At 44.7% G+C, this 24,055-nt stretch overlaps 1 protein-coding gene across 1 annotated transcript in view; it reads right to left on the bottom strand.

Annotated features, from left to right (window-relative positions):
- Positions 1-24,055, bottom strand: part of SCARA5 (scavenger receptor class A member 5) — a 430,857-nt gene that overhangs the window by 182,292 nt on the left and 224,510 nt on the right. The window contains exon 5 of the mRNA XM_073624887.1: positions 11,258-11,338. Coding sequence (XP_073480988.1) covers positions 11,258-11,338 — 81 coding nt within the window. The remainder of the gene's footprint in view (positions 1-11,257; positions 11,339-24,055) is intronic.

Genomic DNA, 24,055 nt, shown 5'->3' with positions numbered 1-24,055 from the left:
CTTGGTGGTCTTGGTCTGGTTCCAGCAGACAGGTGTTTCCAGAGGCATGCAGTAACGGGATCATTCAACAAAGCAATGCAATGAACAATTCTGATCATCAAAGCTTGGATAGTGAGGGCCAATCAGAAATTTCTCTGTACGTAACGCTGCCCTATCTTCAAATTTTACCCAAATTCAAAAGTCCTCAAAAGATAACAGAAGCTGTTGCATGTGACCCTGTCGCATGATCTCTGCTGTCGGGAAGGTGGAGCCAATGTGATACTTTCTTGCAGCAAAGGTCATGTGACAAATTGCCTAGGCTTTGAGTCATGTGAATAATCCAAGAACAGCAGTTTCTGCAATTAAATGATTTCAGAATTTGTTGCCTTTTTGAGATTTTCCTGAGGCATGGTGAGCTAGGGGTCTGGGGGTTGTATCTGACAAACAATTCCTCTTTGAATGTAATGTATAGTTTTTGTTTTTTTTTTCAATATCTTATCTTTCTAGATCTATCATACTTATCAACAATATGGTCCCAGATTCCAGGAACATTAACCCTACCCACGGCTCATTTTGTACCCCCCAATTTCCAGGTGAGCATGCCCAAATCATGGCCACTTTGTGGGTTGGAAATGTGCAGAAAGTGCATATTTAGAGAATGCTCACTCACAAGTCTCAGTGCCTTTTTTGAGTTACTGCACATGTGCATTAATTCAGATAACGTTGAGTAAGACTGTAATCCTGGGACATGGCCTGGGACATTAGGTCAACGGGACATAGGTCCAAGATTCAGGATTGTCCAAGCAAATCCACGACAGATGGGATCTATGATGCATGTGCATAAGGGATCATCTTAAAGTATATGCACCCATGGGGGCATTTAGTCCCCCCAATTTCCAGATAAGTGTGCCCAAATAAGTACCACTTTATGGGTTGGTCATGTCCAGACTCTGCCTATTTAGAGACTGTCCACTCATAAGTCTGAATGTCTTTTTGAGTTACTGCAAATGTGCATTAGCTCAATTAAGGTTGAGTGAGGCTGTGATCCCAGGACACAATGTCAATGGCGTAGAGGGCCAAGAAGCAAGATTGGCAAGGCAAATGTGGGACAATTGGGATCTATGATATATGTGTATAAGGGATCATCTTAAAGTATAAGGCTGCTTTTACACTGAGGCGCTTTACAGGCGCTATAGCGCTGAAAATAGCACCTGCATATCGCCTGTAAAGAGCCTCTCCTCTCACTCCAGTGTGAAAGCCTGAGTGCTTTCACACTGGAGCAGTGCGCTGGCAGGACGCTAAAAAAGGTCCTACAAGAAGCATCTTTGAGGCGCTGTAGGAGCGGGTTATACCCCGCTCCTACAGCACCCCTGCCCATTGAAATCAATGGGCAGCGCCGCCAAAGTGCCAGCAAAGCGCCAGCAAACCCTTTTTTGGACGTTAGCGGGGGGTTAAAAGCGCCCCACTAGCGGCCGAAAATAGCGACGCTTTACCGCCGATTACCCCCACGCCCCAGTGTAAAAGTAGCCATAATACTCATGGGAGTATTTTGTCCCCCCAATTTTCAGGTGAGTGTGCACAAATCATGGCCAATAATGGGTTGATCTTGCCCAGACCCTGTGTATTTAGAGACTGCCCACTCACTAGACTTTCTGAGTTATTGCACATGTGATTTAACACAAATAAGGTTGAGTGAGGCTATGATCCCTGGACATGGCCCAGGACACTATGTCAATGGGACATAAGGCCAAGATGCGGGATTGTGCATGCAAATCCGAGACAGTTGGGATCTATGATATATGTGTATAAGGGATCATCTTAAAGTATATTGGGCGCATTTTGTCCACCCAATTTCCAGGTGAGCGTGCCCAAATCATAACCACGTCATGGGTTGTTCATGTCCAGACCCTATTTTTTTTAGAGACTGCCCACTCACAAGTCTCAAAGCCTTTCTAAGTTACTGCCCATGTGCATTATCTCAAATAAGGTTGAGTAAGGCTGTGTTTCCAGGACATGGCCCAGGGCACTATGTCAATAGGACAGAGGGCCAAGATGCGGGATTGTGCAGGCAAATCCAAGACAGTTGGGATCTGTGATATGTGTGTATAAGGGATCACCCCAAAATATATATAGCCATGAGCGCATTTTGTCCACCCAATTTTCTGGTGAGTTGATCATGCCCAGACCCTGCGTATTTAGACTGCCCACTCACAAGTCTCAATGTCTTTTTGAGTTATTGTGCATGTGCATTAACTCAAATACAGTTGGGTGAGGCTGTGATCCCAGAACATGGCCCAGGACACCACATCAATGGGATAGAGGTCAAGCCGCCGGATTGTCCAAGCAAATCCAGAACAGCTGGGATCTATGATATACAGTATGTGTATAATGGATTATCCTGAAGTATACAGTATCTCAAGAAAAAGTGAGTACACCCCTCACATTTTTGTAAATATTTTACTATATATTTTCATGTGACAACACTGAAGAAATGTAAGTGTAAGAAAAGTAGTGAGTGTACAGCTTGTATAACAGTGTAAATTTGCTGTCCTCTCAAAATAACCCAACACATAGCCAATGTCTAAACCACTGGCAACAAAAGTGAGTACACCCCTAAGTGAAAATGTCCAAATTGGGCCCAATTAGCCATTTTCCCGCCCGGTGTCATGTGACTCAGTAGTGTTACAAGGTCTCAGGTGTGAATGGGGAGCAGGTGTGTTAAATTCGGTGTTATTGCTCTCACTCTCTCATACTGGCCACTGGAAGTTCAACATGGCACCTCATGGCAAATAACTCTCTGAGGATCTGAACAACTACTACTATACTATATGAGAGAGAGGTATCTGGGCCCCTCCCGCCCACTGACCCCACAACCACTGGGCCAGGGTTGTGGGGCAGAGATCCTCGTCCTCATTAACATGAGGATAAGATGCTTTGCCAGGGAAGGGGGTCTCCCCTGGCAAAGAACCCTTCCATGTTGAGGGCATGTGGCCTGGTATGGTTTAGGAAGGGGCATGCTCAGATTAAGGGTCTGGCATTTGGTAAAGATATCTAGCCCCCCTCACCCACTGATTCCTACAACCACTGGACCAGGGTTGTGGAGAAGAGGCCCTTGTCCTCATTAGCATGAGGATAAGGTGCTTTGCCAGGGAAGGGGTTCCCCCTGGCAAGGGAAAGGTACCCTACCATGTTTACGGCATGTGGCCTGGTATGGTTCAGGAGTGGGGGGGGCATGCTCAGATTAAGGGTCTGTCGTGGATTCTACCTTAAAATCCAAGCCAGACCAGGACCAGTATTTTTGAGCAAAAGATCATTTGCAACAATCAAAATTATGATCAACTATTTATTTACATATAGGAATATAGGGATCCTGTGTAGGCACCACGTAGGCCTTCTTGCAAGCTGGTCAGCCTCTAGTGCCAGACAGGAAACTTCTCATATACTTTCTGTTTTACACTAAAGACCAGGAAGCACATGGTAGACCATGGATAGGCAACATGACCCTTTGGCAGTCATGTCTGTGGCTGTCAATAGTCTTGCAATGCCTCATGGTCATGGGACTTGTAGTTTCACATTTGCTGGAGTGCTGAGGTTGCCTACCCCTGTGGTAGACCATCTCTCACAGTACATAGAAAATGAACATAGAGTAGGATTTTAAATACCCCTCCACTGGACACAAATACTTTGCGGAATGTTAAAAATAAATATACAGTGGTACCTTGGATTACAAGCATAATTCGTTCCAGAAGAATGCTTGTAATCCAAAGCACTTGTATATCAACATCATTATCAGTCAATATAGAAGAAATTGATGGCTTTACATAAGATAGGAGGTCCTGAGGTGTTCCTGCGAAACACGTCGACTGCTCTCACCTAATCTCAAGAGACCACTTTGCTAAACAATTTCCAACCCTCCAATTGGGGATGATTGGTTGCATGAATGTTCTTACACTTTTTGATATATGTATGATCTTATCAATGTTTTTTAGCTGAACCAAATAAAGGACGCAGTTCTAGACTTGAGAACCAGGGAGTACGGCTCAAACCTAAGAACACCACTGGCATTTTGCAGAAACACAGGTGCCAACTACTTTTGCATTTTTCCCATGCTTGTTATGTCCTTTATATTTTATTTTATATTTTAACTGCTTTTTAATGCACCTATTAACTTGTGTATGCCTTCTGTGACCTCACGCAAACAACTAAACTTATTTTGGTGCTTTTCTTTTGAGTTATGACTTTGGTGACGTTTAGAACTCTTGGGTTATCCTGCGTATTAATGGCTTGTTGTGCTGAAAACATCAAGGAGTTACAAACTGCAGCAATATTAAATGGCACATCAATCATTACAAACGTGCGTTCATTAGCCTATGCTAGGGGCCATTCTGCATAAGAAATTTGTAAAAACATATCAATCACTTCTATATTAGGCTAAGAATGTTGACAAATTTTGAAAACTCCCTTCCTGAGTACTTAGATTGGGCCCCATTTTGAAAAGAGTCTTAGAAGAAATGTGCCACTAGCAAAACTAAACTTTGGAATAGGCAATACCTATGTTGTTAGGGGCTCTGCGATATGTCTTTTACCCAGGGCCGATCCTAGGGTCACCGGCGCCTGGGTGCAGAAATATTTCTGGCGCCCCCGCATGGGCGTGGTCATCTTACCAACTCCTCCCCTTTACAAAAGTTTCTATGGCAACGACTCAAACACAGAAATGCTCCCCTAAGAAGTCTTTGTTACCCTGGGATACTCCTGTGATCTTTTAATAAAGAAAATACAGGAAGAGGGTACACTAATGAGACCTGGAGGGGAGTCTCTCTGATGCACACAGAGAGGGCTTCTGTTAGAGAGTCTGTTAGAAAGAGCCCCCAGACATAATACAGAAGATGGTCAGAGACTGCAGACATAGTACAGGAGATGATCAGAGACTGCAGACATAATACAGAAGATGGTCAGAGACTGCAGACATAATACAGAAGATGGTCAGAGACTGCAGACATAATACAGGAGATGATCAGAGACTGCAGACATAATACAGGAGATGATCAGAGACTGCAGACATAGTACAGGAGATGATCAGAGACTGCAGACACACTACAGGAGATGATCAGAGACTGAAGACATACTACAGGAGATGATCAGAGACTGCAGACATAATACAGGAGATAATCAGAGACTGCAGACATAATACAGGAGATGATCAGAGACTGCAGACATAGTACAAGAGATGATCAGAGACTGCAGACATACTACAGGAGATGATCAGAGACTGCAGACATACTACAGGAGATGATCAGAGACTGCAGACAGGATACAAGAGATGATCAAAGACTGCAGACATAGTACAGGAGATGATCAGAGACTGCAGACATAGTACAGGAGATGATCAGAGACTGCAGACATAGTACAGGAGATGACCAGAGACTGCAGACATAATACAGGAGATGATCAGAGACTGCAGACATACTACAGGAGATGATCAGAGACTGCAGACATACTACAGGAGATGATCAGAGACTGCAGACATAATATAGGAGATGGTCAGAGACTGCAGACATAGTACAGGAGATGATCAGAGACTGCAGACATAGTACAGGAGATGATCAGAGACTGCAGACATAGTACAGGAGATGATCAGAGACTGCAGACATAATACAGGAGATGATCAGAGACTGCAGACATAGTACAGGAGATGATCAGAGACTGCAGACATAGTACAGGAGATGATCAGAGGCTGCAGACATAATACAGGAGATGATCAGAGACTGCATTTCCTATGGACGTTAGTAGATAATGGCCGATCGGCCCTCTCACCTGACCCAGCGATACAGTTATGGTTCCTCTGATCAGGAGTCAGCTCACTCTGAATTGCCCGTGGCGACTCCGCTAGGTAGAGCCCAGATCTGTATTCCGGCAGTGACTCCATTCCTTTCTCTGCCAGGGATGGCGCTAGGCTGTGTGGCTTTCCCTCTGGTGGCGCAGGTCAGCGGGGTTCTCTCTCTGATGGTGTTCCCTCAGCACTGTCCTCTCCCTCTGGAGTCCTGGGTGTACTTCCCTGAAAGCTTTCCCGGCTCCTGTCTCTCTCTCCCATTTATCTGAGCATGCTGTGTGAGCTACAGTTTCCGTGTTACAGTGGGGCTGCTAGTCCTCGGGACTACATGTCCCACAATCCTCTTCTCTGCTCCTTTTTCTATTCTGTTTCTTCCCTGGGTATATGAAGGCAGGGGAAGATACATAGTGGGCAGCTGTGCTGGCAAGCGCTGCTCACTAGTACAGCAGCGTGCGCAAGAGGGAGAGGGAGGGGGGAAAGAAGAGCCCGCAGCTGCATTGGCATCACTAGGGTTGGGGTCACCCCCCCTTCCACCAACTATAGTCGCCCCTCAGTACAGACCCCCCTCCACTAAGTATAGACCCCCTCCATCAGTGCAGAACCCGCACTAAGTATAAACCCCTCCCTCAGTACAGACCTTACTCAGTGCAGACCCCCCAGGAAAACCCCCCTCCATTAGTACAGACCCCACCCTCCATTAGTACAGACCCCCCCAGGACAGACCCCCCTCCATTAGTAACGACCCCCAGGACAGACCCCCCTCCATTAATACAGACCCCCCAGGACAGACCCCCCCTCCATTAGTATAGACCCCCCCAAGACAGACCCCCCTCCATTAGTACAGACCCCCCAGGACAGACCTCCCTCCATTAGTACAGACCCCCCAGGACAGAGCCCCCCTCCATTACTACAGACCCCCCAGGACAGACCCCCCTCCAATAGTACAGACGCCCCCAGGACAGAGCCCCCTCCATTAGTACAGACCCCCCAGGACAGAGCCCCCTCCATTAGTACAGACCCCCCAGGACAGACCCCCCTCCATTACTACAGACCCCCCAGGACAGAGCCCCCCTCCATTACTACAGACCCCCCAGGACAGACCCCCCTCCATTACTACAGACCCCCCAGGACAGACCCCCCTCCATTACTACAGACCCCCCAGGACAGAGCCCCCCTCCATTACTACAGACCCCCCAGGGCAGGACCCCCCTCCATTAGTACAGACCCCCCCAGGACAGAGCCCCCCCTCCATTACTACAGACCCCCCAGGACAGAGCCCCCACCATTACTACAGACCCCCCAGGACAGAGCTCCCCTCCATTTCTACAGACCCCCCAGGACAGACCTCCCTCCATTACTACAGACCCCCCAGGACAGAGCCCCCCTCCATTACTACAGACCCCCCAGGACAGAGCCCCCCTCCATTACTACAGACCCCCCAGGACAGAGCCCCCCTCCATTACTACAGACCCCCCAGGAAAGAGCCCCCCTCCATTACTACAGACCCCCCAGGACAGAGCCCCCTCCGTTACTACAGACCCCCCAGGACAGACCCCCCTCCATTACTACAGAGCCCCCCTCCATTACTACAGACCCCCCAGGACAGAGCCCCCCTCCATTACTACAGACCCCCCTCCATTACTACAGACCCCCCAGGACAGAGCCCCCCTCCATTACTACAGACCCCCCAGGGCAGGACCCCCCTCCATTACTACAGACCCCCCAGGACAGAGCCCCCCTCCATTACTACAGACCCCCCAGGACAGAGCCCCCCTCCATTACTACAGACCCCCCAGGACAGAGCCCCCCTCCATTACTACAGACCCCCCAGGATAGAGCCCCCCTCCATTACTACAGACCCCCCAGGGCAGGACCCCCCTCCATTAGTACAGCCCCCCCCAGGATAGAGCCCCCCTCCATTACTACAGACCCCCCAGGATAGAGCCCACCTCCATTACTACAGACCCCCCAGGATAGAGCCCCCCTCCATTACTACAGACCCCCCCAGGACAGAGCCCCCTCCATTACTACAGACCCCCCCAGGACAGAGCCCCCCATTACTACAGACCCCCCAGGATAGAGCCCCCCTCCATTACTACAGACCCCCCCAGGACAGAGCCCCCCATTACTACAGACCCCCCAGGATAGAGCCCCCTCCATTACTACAGACCCCCCAGGATAGAGCCCCCCTCCCTTTCTACAGACCCCCCAGGACAGAGCCCCCCTCCATTACTACAGACCCCCCAGGGCAGGACCCCCCTCCATTACTACAGACCCCCCCAGGACAGAGCCCCCCTCCATTACTACAGACCCCCCAGGATAGAGCCCCCCTCCATTACTACAGACCCCCCAGGACAGAGCCCCCCTCCATTACTACAGACCCCCCAGGGCAGGACCCCCCTCCATTAGTACAGCCCCCCCCAGGACAGAGCCCCCCCTCCATTACTACAGACCCCCCCAGAACAGAGCCCCCCTCCATTACTACAGACCCCCCAGGACAGAGCCCCCCTCTATTAGTAATGACCCCCCCAGGGCAGGACCCCCCCTCCATTACTACAGACCCCCCCCTCCATTAGGGTACAGTACATAAAAACACCCGGGCGGCAGCTGGAGAGGAGAGTGTGCAGCCGCTCCGCCCGGGTGGAGAACAGAAGATTACACAGCAGGAGTGAGAGACACAGAGAGGAGAATGTGTCAGCACGGACCGCTCAGCGGCAAATGAAGAAGTCTGAAGGGCACCCTACATGAGTCAAGTGCCTCCTACAGATCTAGGGGTTGTTGAGAAGACCAGTCACCCGGCACACAGATAAGCAGCTCAGGTGACCAGTTCCCTCAACAGGAATTGCCTGGGGAGGTGCTTCTTCACCTATCTGGCCTCATAATCAGGGCAGCACTCATTGTGAGGTGAAGAAAAGTTCTCACAGGCTTCCCCCAAGCTTTGTGCCATGTAACAAGACAGTACTGGGAGAACTTCACTTACAGGCACATCTTTGATTGTGAGATATAATGGGGGACAAGTACAGAAAAAAAAAACATGAGGTGTCCTAGAATTAATATATATCTAAGGGTGAATAGTGTCATGGATTTTGGTTGTGTGTATTTGGTGTCATTGGCTCTTCATAAATAAATTATATCTTTATGTACTTATACTCAAAAATGTGGCTTTTTCTTTATTAGGGCATGTCCTATATTAAAACATGCTATACCATGCTATACCAATGGCCATATTCATTGTTTGCCCCAGTATTATTTGCTTGTTGCATCTTGTCGATTACAGGAGTGCCCAGTCGTGCCCCAGATCTTTTGGAATCTTTGCAATGTCCCTCTGTCAGTATGAACTTAGCCTTAGTGAATACAAAGGAACTTTTAAAATATTAAAATGAGCAAACATATTAGTAATTGCTCATTGTTGGATGTCTACAGTCTCTCTTGACCCTGTTGCTTATAAACTTAATTGGATCATGATCAACAATAGGCTCATGATGAGTATCCTAAATGATATTCAAAATAAATCTGAACTAACATGACAACCTTGGATCCAATACAGCACCGAAGAGTAATCGATATACAGTATTTGCACATCTTTGAAAGAGATCTCTGACTCCTTTCTTCTTTAGATATGTGAGACTCGTTTCACAACAAATCAAAATTCTGACAACTTTTTTGTTATTTGAAGATTCGGATATATCCCAATTTTCCAAATCACAATACTAACGAATTTCAACAAATCCAAAATTAAATTATAAAAAAAAATTAATTATCCAAATTCGAAAAGGAATTTAAATTATAAAATGAATTCAAATTTGAATTTGAAAATTAATTTGAATTCGAAATGGAAACATATTGCAATAAATACAGTAGGGTATAAAAGTGAAATAAGATGATGATTCCTTTATAGAATAAAATAGAATAGAATATAAAGTAAAATAGAATAAAACAGAATAGAATAGCACACAAAAGAATAGAATAGAATAGAAAAGAATAGAACAGGGAAAAATAGAATAAACTAGAATTGAATACAATAAAATAAAATACAGTGAATATAGCCCTCTTCCAAAATCCAAATCGATTTGAAAATAACAAATATACAAACCAAATTGGAATATACTAAATTAATTTTAAAAATAAATCATTCTAACATAACGAATATGACTAAATTACAATATTAACTTAACAAACAAATACGAAAAGAAACACATTTTTCCATCGTGCACATCCCTATTCTTTTTCTTATTTTTTTTCTCTTCTTCTTCTCTTTTTTTTTGTTTATATTGGTAATGGCCTGCCTAAGTGTTGGGCAGACTAAGTTGAAACAGAAATTTGCCATTTCTGGTAATGATCAGGCAAATCCGGGAATCTATTTTTGATGATGAAATAGAGTTGTGATTAACTGAATAATATGCTCCCCTGTTGGATGACTTTGTGTTAGTAGGTAACTATCCAACTATGGCGTACATGAGACTAAATCTCTTATAGAGTAGCTTACCTGACCTTTTTTATTAGTTTTGGGGGGAAAGCAGGGGGAAGGGTTAGAACTTCTTTCAGGTTTTCACTGCGCCTCCATAAGGAGAAACATTTTGTTTGTCAACAAGAGTTAGGCTCGGTTCACACTAGGACGACTTGTCAGGCGACCTAGGTCGCCTGACAAGTAGCGTCCCGTTCAGTACAATGGAACCGTTCTAATCGGAGCGACGCAAGTCGCTCGACTTAGAAAAAGGTTCCTGTACGACTTTGGGGGCGACTTGGGGCAACTTGCATAGACTCCTATATAGAAGTCGTTTTTCAAGTCGCCCGGGCAGTCGTGTGCAGGTCGCCTCGGTGAGGCGACCTGCAAGTCGTGCAGCCTCTGGTGTGAACCGAGGCTTAGGATTGACATTTCATTCATCTGTCAAAAAGCGGCCTATATGTCAGGCTCAGAAGCAAGTCAAATTCAGTATTGTCTTGTGTTGTTTTGGCTTTCTTTTGAGTTGCTCATGTGTTGCTTGTAGGCAGGTGCAGTCTACTTTCTCCACTGCAAGTGGTGCTCAACCGCAGCGACATTGCAGAGGGAGAGGAAGTCAAGAGGAGCATGGTTCCTCTATGGTTTCCTGGGTCACTGGGGAAGCAACTGGGCAGTGTAGGGACAGGTCACCGGTCTGTCAGGGACAGTACTAGCGGCAGGGAGAAGTTCCAGATGAGTAGGGCATGAGTAGGGATACGCTATTCTTCCTGGAAACCTCCCCTTTTTGATGCAGTCTAGCTAGGCCGCATCCCGCCTATCAAGACTGATGCTGTCCATGCACCAGAGACCCTTCTTGCAACATTCTGTAAGTGCGCAAAACCTGAAGCTTGATAGACATGGATTTCCTAGCGAAATAAGTTACTGTGGTATGTGTTGGTCATGGAACAACAAAAAAATTTGACTTACAGAGTGCAGAGGATCTTGAACTGTTGGGAAAATAATTTTACCTCTTAATCCAGGCATTCCAGGAACGCCAGGGACACCCTCCATTCCTTCATGACCTTGTTCTCCTTTTGGACCAGGAGGACCTAAAAAAGTGAAACAAAAAAGAAATGTCATCAAATGTAAACCGAACAGATCATTATATGAACAGAGGTTGTTCCTATCACTATTGTGTTTATCATCATCAATGTAGGTCAGCCTAATTCCACCAAATTATGGTAGGGCCCAATTCTGAGAGGACCAGCTCAGACAGCGCAGCTTTGGACTTCAGCCAGTATAGGTTATAGTGACCAAAGGCCAGCCTGAAGATACAATCCTTCCACCATGATGTAAATTTGTTTCGAGTCTCCTCCCAGCTTGATGTGGTGGTGATGTATACCACCACAACCAATTCACTCTTAAAATGGAACTCTGGGCTCAGGGAGTCCTATATCCTGCAATATTAGCTTTCCAGCATACATGGATTATCTGCATACGCAGCCTCAAGCAGGGGGGAACAGCACTCTGCAAGCCTAGAATAGATGCTGTGCCTTAAGAAGACCATATGAATTTAACTTCCCCCTGCAGGCTTGTCACTATCAAATCATAGCACTATTACCCCCATTTTTTGTTGTTGTGGTACTACCTGCCAATCACTGATAAGTTGCTGGGGATGGCTTAGGGGCATAACATGCCTTGCAAAACAACATAGAAATGTTTTTCAAAAGGTCAATTTTTTTTCCTAGCAAATTTTGCCTACACTAGTCACATGGAAACATTGAAGGTTAAAGCTAACTAAAGCTGAGAACAAAAATGCACAGTCTATACTGCCTCATTGGAAGTCGACAGTGGTTCCTACCATTAAAGAATGGTTGGAAAGAGTACAAGAGATACAGAATGCAGAAAAATGGAGGCATCAGTGCTCTGATACCAACCAAAAGTACTATGCGTAATGGGCGTTGTGGATTGATTTTAGTACCTCTGACGTATACAAACAGTTATTTCGATGATAGGTCATGATGATGATCATTTTTTATATGCTTTATTGAATGCATTTTTTAAGATTTTTGGAAGCTGTGGTTTGACATTGTCATTGTTTGTTTGATTTGACTGGTCTTTGTTTATGCTGTCAACCTGAAAGTGGATAGGCCTTGAGGTCAAACAACCTTAAGATCACCACCTTTTTTCTTTTCTGGCTTCTGCTTGTTATTTATATCTCTCCTCTCTCTTACTTTTTTGGGCCCATTGGCCTCCCATATTCGGGTGGGTTAAAGGGCTAACGTAAGGCGGGACCCTCAGTTGGAGTGTACTGGGTGGGGACAAGGTTAGTTGTTGCTATGTACTAGTCTAGCTCAGCCTTTTTCAACCAGGGTACCCAGGTACCCTGGGGTGCCTTGAGGTTTCTTCAGGGGTGCCTTGGCAAAAATTAATCAAAAATTGCAAACAAGCCAGAAGGTAGATGAAGCCTGCCTTTTAGTGACACAAAGCCACAGGTTTTCATTATGCACCATTACGAAGACTCTGGCATTCTAACAACCAATGATGTCATCAGTTAATAAAGAGGATGCCTGTTGAAATTGAGGGAGAAGAGAAACATTGGAATACTATTCAGTACCAGTGTGCAAAAGTGTATTTGCTTTGGAAAAATAAACCACCTCTAGCGTTGGGTGTCCCACGTGTGGATGTTGCTGCATTGTGTAAAGCTAGAATAGTTTTTTACATTTTCGAATGGGGTGCCTCGAGACTGTCCATCATTTTAAAGGGTGTCTTGAGATTGTCTATCATATTAAAGGGTGACTTGAGATTGTCTATCATTTTAAAGGGTGTCTTGAGATTGTCTATCATATTAACCGGTTCCCGACCGGCGTGCGCCGATGTACGTTGGCAGAATGGCACGGCTGGGCAAATGGGCGTACCTGTACGTCCATTTGAATTCCCCGCCGTGCCATTGCGTGCGCGCCGCCGGTGGCGCGCGTGCGCGCCGGAGCTCCGTAAGTCGGGTCGTGGGTCCCGCGGACTCGATCACCGCGGGTATACCCCGCGATCGCCTCACGGAGAGGACGAACGGGGAGATGCCGTTGTAAACAGCATCTCCCCGTTCTGCCTAGTGACAAGTGTCACTCGATCTCTGCTCCCTGTCATTGGAGCAGAGATCAGTGACGTTACACACAGAGCCCATCCCCCTACAGTTAGTAATCACTCCCCTAGGACATACCTAACCCCTCCCTGCCCCCTAGTGGTTAACCCCTTCACTGCCAGTGTCATTTACTCATTTTTAATCGCACTGATCGCTGCATAAATGACAATGGTCCCAAAAATGTGTCAAAAATGTCCGACATGTCCGCCATAACGTCGCAGTCACAATAAAAATCGCTGATTGCCGCCATTACTAATAAAAAAAAATTAATAATAAAAATGCCATAAAACTATCCCCTATTTAGTAAAAGCTATAACGTTTGCGCAAACCAATTAATAAATGGTTATTGCGATTTTTTTTTTACCAAAAATATGTAGAAGAATACGATTGGCCTAAACTGAGGAAAAAAAAAATTTTTATATATTTTTGGGGGATATTTATTATAGCAAAATGTAAAAAATAATGCGTTTTTTTCAAAATTGTCGCTCTTATTTTGTTTATAGCACAAAAAATAAAAATCGCAGAGGCGATCAAATACCACCAAAAGAAAGCTCTATTTGTGGGAAAAAAAGGTCGTCAATTTTGTTTGGGAGCCACGTCGCACGACCGCGCAATTGTCAGTTAAAGCGACGCAGTGCCGAATCGCAAAAAACGCTCTGGTCAGGAAGGGGGTAAAATCTTCCGGGGCTGAAGCGGTTAAAGGGTGTCTTGAGATTGTCTATCATTTTAAAGGGTGTCTTGACTGAAAGAAGGTTGAGAAACACTGGTCTAGCTTAATGGTTGCCTTTCCCTATCTGATGGAGGCAAACTGCCCTTATTTTGTACATCTACACCAAGACACATTTGGGCTTGATTTACTAAAACTGGAGTGTGCAAAATCTGGTGCAACTGCTCATGGTAGCCAATCAGCTTCTAACTTCAGCTTGCGCAATTAAGCTTTGACAAAAAAACCTGGAAGTTGGTTCTTGTGCACAGCTGCATCAGATTTCGCACTCTCCAGTTTTAATAAATCAACCCCATTTTGTTTATGTATATTTCTGTATGTATAGAAAACAGGAAAAAAAATGCACAGTCATGTGAAAAAGTGAGTGCATCCCATGGAAATGGTTGATGTTTTTAGGTTAACATTAGATCTAGATTGAAACTCTAATCGGATTACATGCCAATGATTGGAACAATCTTTGTGGAACATGTAGGTTATATCTAGGGTCTGATGTATTCTTTGCTATTATTGACATATGTGATGTCATCATGCCAAGTCAACAGAAGGTCTTCAGAAAGAAAATTGTGGCTATAACTCTGACGAGGTATTTAGAAAAGTCAACAAATGTTTTTAAATCAATCATTGCACTATAAAGAAAATGACCTAAAAATGATCTTGATTTCAAACAACTGCTAAATTGTCCAGCAAATTCAACCCAACCATTTGATGCTAAAACAAATTGTCCAAGAACTCCAAAATTAAATTTCTAAATGTTCAGATAACTTTTGCAACAGTTGGGGTCAAAGTGAATGCTTTTACAATCAGAAAGAGATTGCATAAATTCAATATGCATGACAGGGAAGATAAGAAAGCCTTTGCTGTCCAAAGAGAACATTAGAGCATGATTACAATTTTCCATTGGATACACAGACAAAGCCCAGGCCTTCTGGAACAATGTGCTGCAGACTGATCAATCAAAAGTAGGGGTTGCTTTACTGCTCCAGGGCCTAGGCAGCCAACAGTTATCAATTTAACTATAAATTGTGCATCATACTAAAGTGTGCTTGATGAGAATGTGAGGCCATGTTTCCAAAGTCTAAAGTTGAACCTAAAATGAGTCTTCCAACAACAACATTTTATTGTAGTATACAAATATTAAGAGCAGCAATGTTCATAAAACCATCATAGAAAATCCATGTGGCCAACATGTTTCACCAATCATGGGATTCCTCAGGAGACTTGTAAAGTACTGCATAAAGTGCTTTTAGGGTGCTCAAAAAGTGTTTGAGGACTCAGTAGACTAACCAGTATTTAACCAATAGGATTGCACATAGAGACATCAGTGTGTCATAGGAGGAATACAGCCCAATATAGGAGCCACTTACGTCAAGCAGCAATGGAAAACACCAAGCAGTGATTCACAAATGCCCAGTACACACGATCCGAAATTCCCCCAGCAAAAGTCCGATGTGAGCTTTTGGTCGGAAATTCCGACCGTGTGTATGCTCCATCGGACTTTTGCTGGCGGAATTCCGGCCAGCAAAAGATTGAGAGCAGGTTCTCTATTTTTTGGTCGGAAAAACTTCCAATCGGAAATTCTGATCGTCTGTACAAATTCCGACGCGCAAAATTCCTACACATGCTCGGAAACAATTAGACGCATGCTCGGAAGCATTGAACTTAGTTTTCTCGGCTCGTTGTAGTGTTGTACGTCACCACGTTCTTGACGGTCGAAAGTTCAGAGAACTTTTGTGTGACCGTGTGTATGCAAGCCAAGCTTGAGCGGAATTGCGTCGGAAAAACCATCCAAGTTTTTTCCGACGGAAAATCCGCTCGTGTGTACCTGGCAAAAGGCTGGAAATCCAGACTGCTCTGCCCAAATGTTCAAAAACAGCCCAATTAAACGGATTCAGTGTGGGTACATATGCGCCATGATGGGAGCCTTGTAGTCAGCTGGCACAGACATTATTTAGTTATTACAGTGATTGGTTGTACCGGAGCTGACTGACTAACCGAACATATTTACCCACACCGAACCCGATTAATTGGGTTGTTTTTGAGCACCCTGGTGGCACTTTATGCAGTACTTTACAAGTCTCCAGGGGAGGCCAATACTTGGTGAGCTGAAGTTACTGTATCTACATTATGGCTGCATGGATTTTTAATGATGGTTTTATGAACATTGTCGCTTTTAACATTTGTAAACTACAATAAAACTTTGATGATTTTATGAATATATTGTGTTATGTCAATTATGGCACATTAAAAATCCTGTCTTTTTATATACAGTATACACCTTCTGTAACTATTTATGGGATGTGGTGCCTTGATCCTCAGATACCCAACTAACCACTATATTGAATCTTCCAACATGATAATGATCTGAAGCACACAAGTAAATTTACCAAGGAACGACTCAAAAAGAAGAAATCGAGGGTTATGAACTTGTCTAGTCATAGCCCTGATTTTGGCTCCCATTAAAATTTTGTAGAGGGGCAGTTAATGCAAGGAAACCCACAAAGATCTTACAACTAAGGGAATTTTACATGAAGAATAAAAGTCATAATTTTTAATGTCATAGACTTTTGGGCAGTTATACAAAATGTCTAGTCATTTTTGCTATAGGGGGCAATACTAATTTTTGATACCAAGGGTGTACTTATTTTCCACAATACACAATTACATTTATTGATATTTTTGTTAAATACATTTTTGAATGTTTTTCTTGTGTTCTTATCAAGTATATAGGCCTAATCTAATAATTTCCAGTTCAAATATTTTGACAAAGTCAAAAAATTTCCAGAGGGTGTAGTTAATTTTTCACATGATTGTGTATACAGTATATGTATGAGTGTGTGTGTGTGTACAGTGTATGTATATATATATATATATATATATATATATATATTGGATCTTGCCACTCTTTAGCTGTGGTGGTTACTAGTATTTTGTAGGCTAAGAACATTTTCTACGAATACAGAAAAATACTCTGTGATCTCTTGCCAAAAAATCCGCTGTCCTCGCAATTGAGCGAGGACAGTGGATTTATTCATGTTCTCACCTATTATCTGTGAAGTGCAAAACAAAGTGTCAGGACCAGGTCTGCCCCTGCAAGCTTTGCTGTGGCTGGTAATGTCTTTTCTTGCTGAGCCACCTGGGATGCTGGACAGCTCCTGGGCAATTCCTTGAATGATTTTGCCTTGAACCTTGTTCACTCTGCTCCTCCCATGAACTCCCTGATTGACTTTGTCTTTGCACTTCCTGCTTGCCAGATTATGGTGCTCTCTCCAGCCAATATTTTGCTCTTGCCACTCCTGCTGCCGTCTGTATCTTCGCTACCATTTTTACTGACCTTTGGCTTGTTCCTCAACTATGCTTCTGCTTGATTGTAATCTGTAACCACTTGTTATCGACTTTTGGCTTGTTTACCAACGATGTTTCTATCCTTACCTGCTAAATCTGCTACTGGGCCCTGGCTTGCTCACCTCCTGGTGGGGCAATCCTGAGGACTGTGACCTGGTGCTGACATGCAGCAAAACCCATCTCCACCATCAGGAGCTCTGGTGAATACCAGTTAGTACTTAGTCTCCACACCCAAGGTGAGCCTGTGTCATCCGCCAGGTTGCTTTCATCAGTCCATCGGTACAATGGAAGAGTGAGCATAGCTAGCTAAGGACAGGAGGTGTGTTACAGGCAGGATCACCAGATATTTTATTTCTCGGTAGGGGCCAGGGTTTACAAATTAACCTGTTGAAATTTGGTCCATTTTGGTCTGTTCAATCGAAAGCCTTTTGTTAAATCTGGTACACTAAATACCATTTGCTCCTGCCAGAAATATTGTGAGCTTAAAACTTCTTGTGGCAACTGTTATAAAATACATTGTTCTCAACTATCTATGGGGAACTACAGAACCACACCCCATTATATTATGGAGAATAAGAGGGGGGGTTCTGTGGTCATATCTTTTTTCTGTTGTTTTGTTACAGAAGGGTGAGTTAGCCTTGTCTCCCTAGGAAAGGATCACCGGGTGAAAATAAAGAATAGAAAAACTAAACAAAATCAGCCACCACTTCCAAGTCCTGGCAAGATTCAATATATTGAAACATTTTCGTTTTTAGGTTTTGATACACTTTAACGCTCAGTTTCGCTCATTCCTAATTAGCACTGAAGTACTCCATTCATAACTTTATATATGAGTTATATGATTGTTCTTACTAGACCTCTAGACAGAAGATGATTGAGACCTCTTGGCAGCAGGAGATGGGACTTTAATAGTATCTACGGTATATTACTTTTCATCACAGGAAATAAACATCTCAGTGGAGGCAGGCCTTGTCACAATGTCAATACTTCAATTATATCCCTGGCAGAACATTTATAACCACAATATTCAATCATCGTGTGCAAGGAACACAAAACACGAACAGGCTATCTCAAGTTTTCTTCCCTTTGGAGATCGTTTGACAAAACATCATGACTTGTGTAAACGTTATGCTCGAATGTTTGCAAAAATGTGATTACGTTTCTCTATTTAGAAATGCTGGCAACTAATACAGTGACTCAGATATTCTAAAATTAGCAATTGGTCTAAATTTGAAAAAAAAAAAAATCAGGAGGAAGGAGGTCCTGATTCCTCTAATATAGATCTTTATATCACTAGAGGGATCATCGGCAGGAGGAAGGAGGTCCTGATTCCTCTATATAGATCTTTATATCACTAGAGGGATCACCAGCAGGAGGAAGGGGGTCTTGATTCCTCTATATAGACCTTTATATCACTAGAGGGATCATTAGCAGGTGGAAGGAGGTCCTGATTCTCTATATAGATCTTTATATCACTAGAGGGATCATCAGCAGGTGGAAGGAGGTCCTGATTCTCTCTATAGATCTTTATATCACTAGAGGGATCATCAGCAGGTGGAAGGAGGTCTTGATTCCTCTATATAGATCTTTATATCACTAGAGGGATCACCAGCAGGAGGAAAGAGGTCCTAATTCCTCTATATAGATTTTTATATCTCTAGAGGGATCACCAGCAGGAGGAAGGAGGTCTTGATTCCTCTATATAGACCTTTATATCACTAGAGGGATCATCAGCAGGTGAAAGGAGGTCCTGATTCCTCTATATAGATCTTTATATCACTAGAGGGATCATCAGCAGGTGGAAGGAGGTCCTGATTCCTCTATATCAGGGGTGCCCAACCTTTTGAGGAGTGAGGGCCACTTTATCGACTTGGTAACCGGTCGCGGGCCACAATGAGCGTAAAGGGGAGATGGCAAGTCTGTGTCCACTCTGCATATGTAGAGCAGACACGGATGCAACCCGCTCTACCCAAAATGCCCTCCGATCCGCCCAGACAGAAGAGGACAGATCCCATTCTGTTTTTTTTTAAGGAGTTCGGATTGCAGATAAGCGGGTGTAAGCGGACACAAGTCCGTTTACATCTGCCGCTCTATAGAGGTGAATGGAGAGTCTATTTGAGTCCACCTGAAAAACAGACAGGCGGACCCGATCGGACTGATCAGGTGAAAGGGGCCTAAGGCTGCTTTCACAATGATGCACAGTGGTTTACCTGCTCCTCAACTGACCTCAATCTTCACTCCTTCCTCAGGATTCCTGCAGCTGGCTGGTACTGCCGGTGGGTACTGCTGACAGGTGCTGGTACTGCTGGCTGGTACTGTTGGCTGGTACTGCTGGCTGGTACTGTTACTGCTGGCTATTACTGCTGGCGGGTACTGGTACTGCTGGCTGGTACTGGTACTGCTGGTGGGTACTGCTGACTGGTACTGCTGGCTAGTACTGCTGGTGGGTACTGGTACTGCTGGCTGGTACTGGTACTGATGACTGGCACTGCTGGCAGGTACTGGTACTGGTACTGCTGGCTGGTACTGATACTGGTGGCTGGTACTGGTACTGCTGGTGGGTACTGCTGGCTGGTACTGGTACTACTGGTTTATACTGCTGGCTGGTACTGATGACTGGTACGGATGGTGGGTACTGGTACTGCTGGCGGGTACTGGTACTGATGACTGGTACTACTGGCTGGTACTGCTGGTTGGTACTAGTACTGTTGGTACTGGTACTGCTGGTTGGTACTGGTACTGTTGGTTTGTATTGGTGCTATTGGTTGGTACTGGTACTGCTGGCTGGTACTGGTACTGATGGCTGGTACTGATACTGGTAGCTGCTGTCCCAGATCGTGGGTTCCTGTGTCCCGGCCCGCCATCCCCGAGCATAATTGTGACAGAAGCATGCAGCTGCAGTAGAAAGCAGAGCCGATGCTTCCTGTCATGGAGTACATTTGGTATCACTCTATACAGGAAGCATCGGCTATGCTTCCTCTAGCGGCGGCTCCGTTCTTCGCACTTATGCGAACCCGCGATCTGGGCTTGTCGACCTGCCATCTCAGAGCAAGACATGGCGGGCCACAACGGAGGGCGCCGCGACCCACATGTGGCCCACGTGCCAGCGGTTGGGCATCCCTGCTTTATATAGATCTTTATATCTCTAGAGGGGTCACCAGCAGGAGGAAGGAGGTCCTGATTCCTCTATATAGATCTTTATATCACTAGAGGGATCATCAGCAGGAGGAAGGAGGTCCTGATTCCTCTATATAGATCTTTATATCACTAAAGGGATCACCAGCAGGAGGAAGGAGGTCCTGATTCCTCTATACAGATCTTTATATCACTAGAGGGATCATCAGAAGGTGGAAGGAGGTCCTGATTCCTCTATATAGATCTTTATATCACTAGAGGGATCATCAGCAGATGGAAGGAGGTCCTGATTCCTCTATATAGATCTTTATATCACTAGAGGGATCATCAGCAGGAGGAAGGAGGTCCTGATTCCTCTATATAGATCTTTATATCACTAGAGGGATCATCAGCAGGAGGAAGGAGGTCCTGATTCCTCTATATATAGATCTTTATATCACTAGAGGGATCATCAGCAGGAGGAAGGAGGTCCTGATTCCTCTATATAGATCTTTATATCACTAGAGGGATCACCATCAGGAGGAAGAAGGTCCTGATTCCTCTATATAGATCTTTATATCACTAGAGGGATCATCAGCAGGAGGAAGGAGGTCCTGATTCCTATAGATCTTTATATCACTAGAGGGATCACCAGCAGGAAGAAGGAGGTCCTGATTCCTCTATATAGATCTTTATATCAGTAGAGGGATCACCAGCAGGAGGAAGGGGGTCCTGATTCCTCTATACAGATCTCTAGTGAGACCTCATTTAGAATACTGTGTCCAGTTTTGGAAACCTCACTTACAAAAAGATATTGGTGAGATAGAACAAGTACAGAGATGGGTAACAAAAATGGTGAAAGATATGACATAAAATATGTCAGGAGAGACCAAATGAACTTTAATATGTTTAGTCTTGAGGATAGAAGGATATCTTTAAATTCATGTATTTATTTTTATTTGTTACAAGTATATATATAGTGCTGAAATTGTATGCAGTCCTTTACATATGTTATATTTTGCATTCACACCAACCCCTGACCTCAAGGAGCCTAACAACTCTACTTACTGTGAGTACAGGAATGGGCTTTGAAATCAAGACTATTAATCAGAATTCCTCAGACTACAAAATAACTTTAATATAGCAAGCACAGTCTGCAGGTGGCACTTGACCACAGCGGCAATACAGATGGGGAGGAAGTTGACAGGAACTTGGTTCCTCTATGATTTCCTTGGTCACAATGAGGCAGCTATGAGTTTGGATGCTGGTTCCCCACGTGACTTCAGGGACCATCTTGGGTCAGGCAGAGTCAATTTAAGACTTTGACCCCTGGGTTTAGCATGACTGCACCCACCAGGATAACTGCCTGTTGGTGGAGGAGTCGCTCATGGCACTGGAGCAAGCCATATTTTTCTCTACACTTGATCTGGCGAGGGGCTTTTGGCAAGTTCCAGTAAGCGAACAAGGCTTACTATCACACCCATAGGACTATTCCTTTGGACTGAGCAATGCCCCCAGTACGTTTTGGCTCTTGATGGAAAGGTGCTTGGTAAATTTCAATTATGAGATTGTGTTAAGCTGGCTACACATTATATACTTTTTATACAATTTTCTTGTACAACTTTCCTTTAGATTTACCAAAATCATATAACATAAGGTCAAACCCAAACACGGTTAAATTGTATGCAATCAGTAGAACAGAACTGTAGAAATTAGAACAGTAGAAAGTTTCTTGCCCCAGGCTTTGGGCCCAGTGGCGGTGCGTCCATAAGGGCGCATGGACACCACCCCCTCTCTCCAGCCACCACCTCTATCACCAATAGATAGATTCATGCATTGCATGAATCTATCCATGGCCGCCGCTGCCACCCCCTATTCAGGCGGCCGGCCACTTATCGGGTGCCGGGTGCCTGAATTACAGCAGCGGGGGGTGTTTTTGAAGCCATAGGCTCTGATAGGCGTCAAAAAAGGTAAACAGTGACCGCTATGCTTGGCGCTCGCAGTTCACCCAGCTGTGTTAGAAAAGCGAATAAATATTCGCTTTCCTAACACTAAACCGCCTCTCCGCCAATCAGGTGCTCGGGTCTGTTACCTGTCACCGGACTGGCTAAAACGACAGTTGCTGTGATTGGGCGCCGTCCAATCATAGGTGAGGATGAGAGAAGACATCGAGGACATGGAGGAGCATGGAGGACACTGCCCGCTGCAGGCACCCGCTGCCCCACCGAGACAGGGTAAGTGCTGGGCAGACGGCGGACGGGGAGGCACAGTGGCAGCATTTGACGGGGCACAGTGGGAGCACTTGATGGCACAGTGAGAGCATTTGATGGCAAAGTGGCAGTTTTTGATGAACACAGTGGCGGGATTTGATGGGCACAGTGGCATTTGATGGCACAGTGGCTGCCTTTGATGGTACAGTGGCTGCGTTTGATGGGCACAGTGGCTGCGTTTGATGGGCACAGTGGCTGCGTTTGATGGGCACAGTGGCGGCAATTGATGGGCATAGTGGCTGCGTTTGATGGCATAGTGGCTGCGTTTGATGGCACAGTGGCTGTGTTTGATGGGCAAAGTGAGGCTGCGATTGATGGGGATTTGTTTTCAGAATTTTTCAGTTTGTTTGCACCCCTCCAAAAATTTTGAGCACCAGCCGCCACTATTTGGGCCTCTATTGGGCCTGGGAGTCAAAAATAACTTTCCAAGGCAACCCCAAATATTTATACAGTATCCTACTCCAGCATGCACCATTGCCAATAAACATAGTAGTTGGCCAGGAAGACATAAAAATTCATAACTCAAAAAACAAACAAAAAAAAAATGCAAAGAAAGTGCTGACAATGTGCAGCTGATATGAAAAATAAACTGATTTACATTGAAATAAAAACTACATTGTAACATATACGGATTTGTAATTCTGTACTGTCATAATAAGCTGCATTGCTGAACCACAAATGAAGTGTGTCACCTGCCTAGCTGGAAATCACTCTGTACACAAGACTCCCTGTAAAGAACTTCAAACTCCTTTTGCCGATAAGCAGAAAATATCAATGCATATAAAATACAGTATCTATTCAGCTGGTTGCCCGGACTTCTGCTTTAAAGATCAACTGAAAAAAACATCTACACATGGATGACATCCGGACAACCTTATCTTGTGCCTCACCCCAACTACTTCTTGCCTGCATTACCTTGGAAAGAAAGAAGAAGATATCCAAGAAAAGCTGAGATTCGATGAGGAGGAAGGAGGGGAGACAATTGCTGGAGGCCAAACATTTCATATAAAGTCTGCTCAGCCTTCACCTCGATCATCTTCATCCAAAATAAGAAAATAAGTTCAATGGTAGGTTAACCAAACACAAGTAGGAGGATGTGACATACAACGTGAGGGGAAGGAAACCAAATTGATGGTGCTCAAAACATGACTAACCAGAGAAGAAGAGAGAAGACGTCTATGGTTACATACCACTGTTGCGTTAATAATTTTTTGTTAGTGTTTAACGCAATACATAG

This window comes from Aquarana catesbeiana, linkage group LG04 (genome assembly GCF_042186555.1).
Source record: "Aquarana catesbeiana isolate 2022-GZ linkage group LG04, ASM4218655v1, whole genome shotgun sequence".
Classification (NCBI taxonomy): Eukaryota; Metazoa; Chordata; class Amphibia; order Anura; family Ranidae; genus Aquarana; species Aquarana catesbeiana.
The sequence above is the reverse complement of the archived record's forward strand: the minus strand, read 5'-3'. Positions and strand labels throughout refer to the sequence as shown.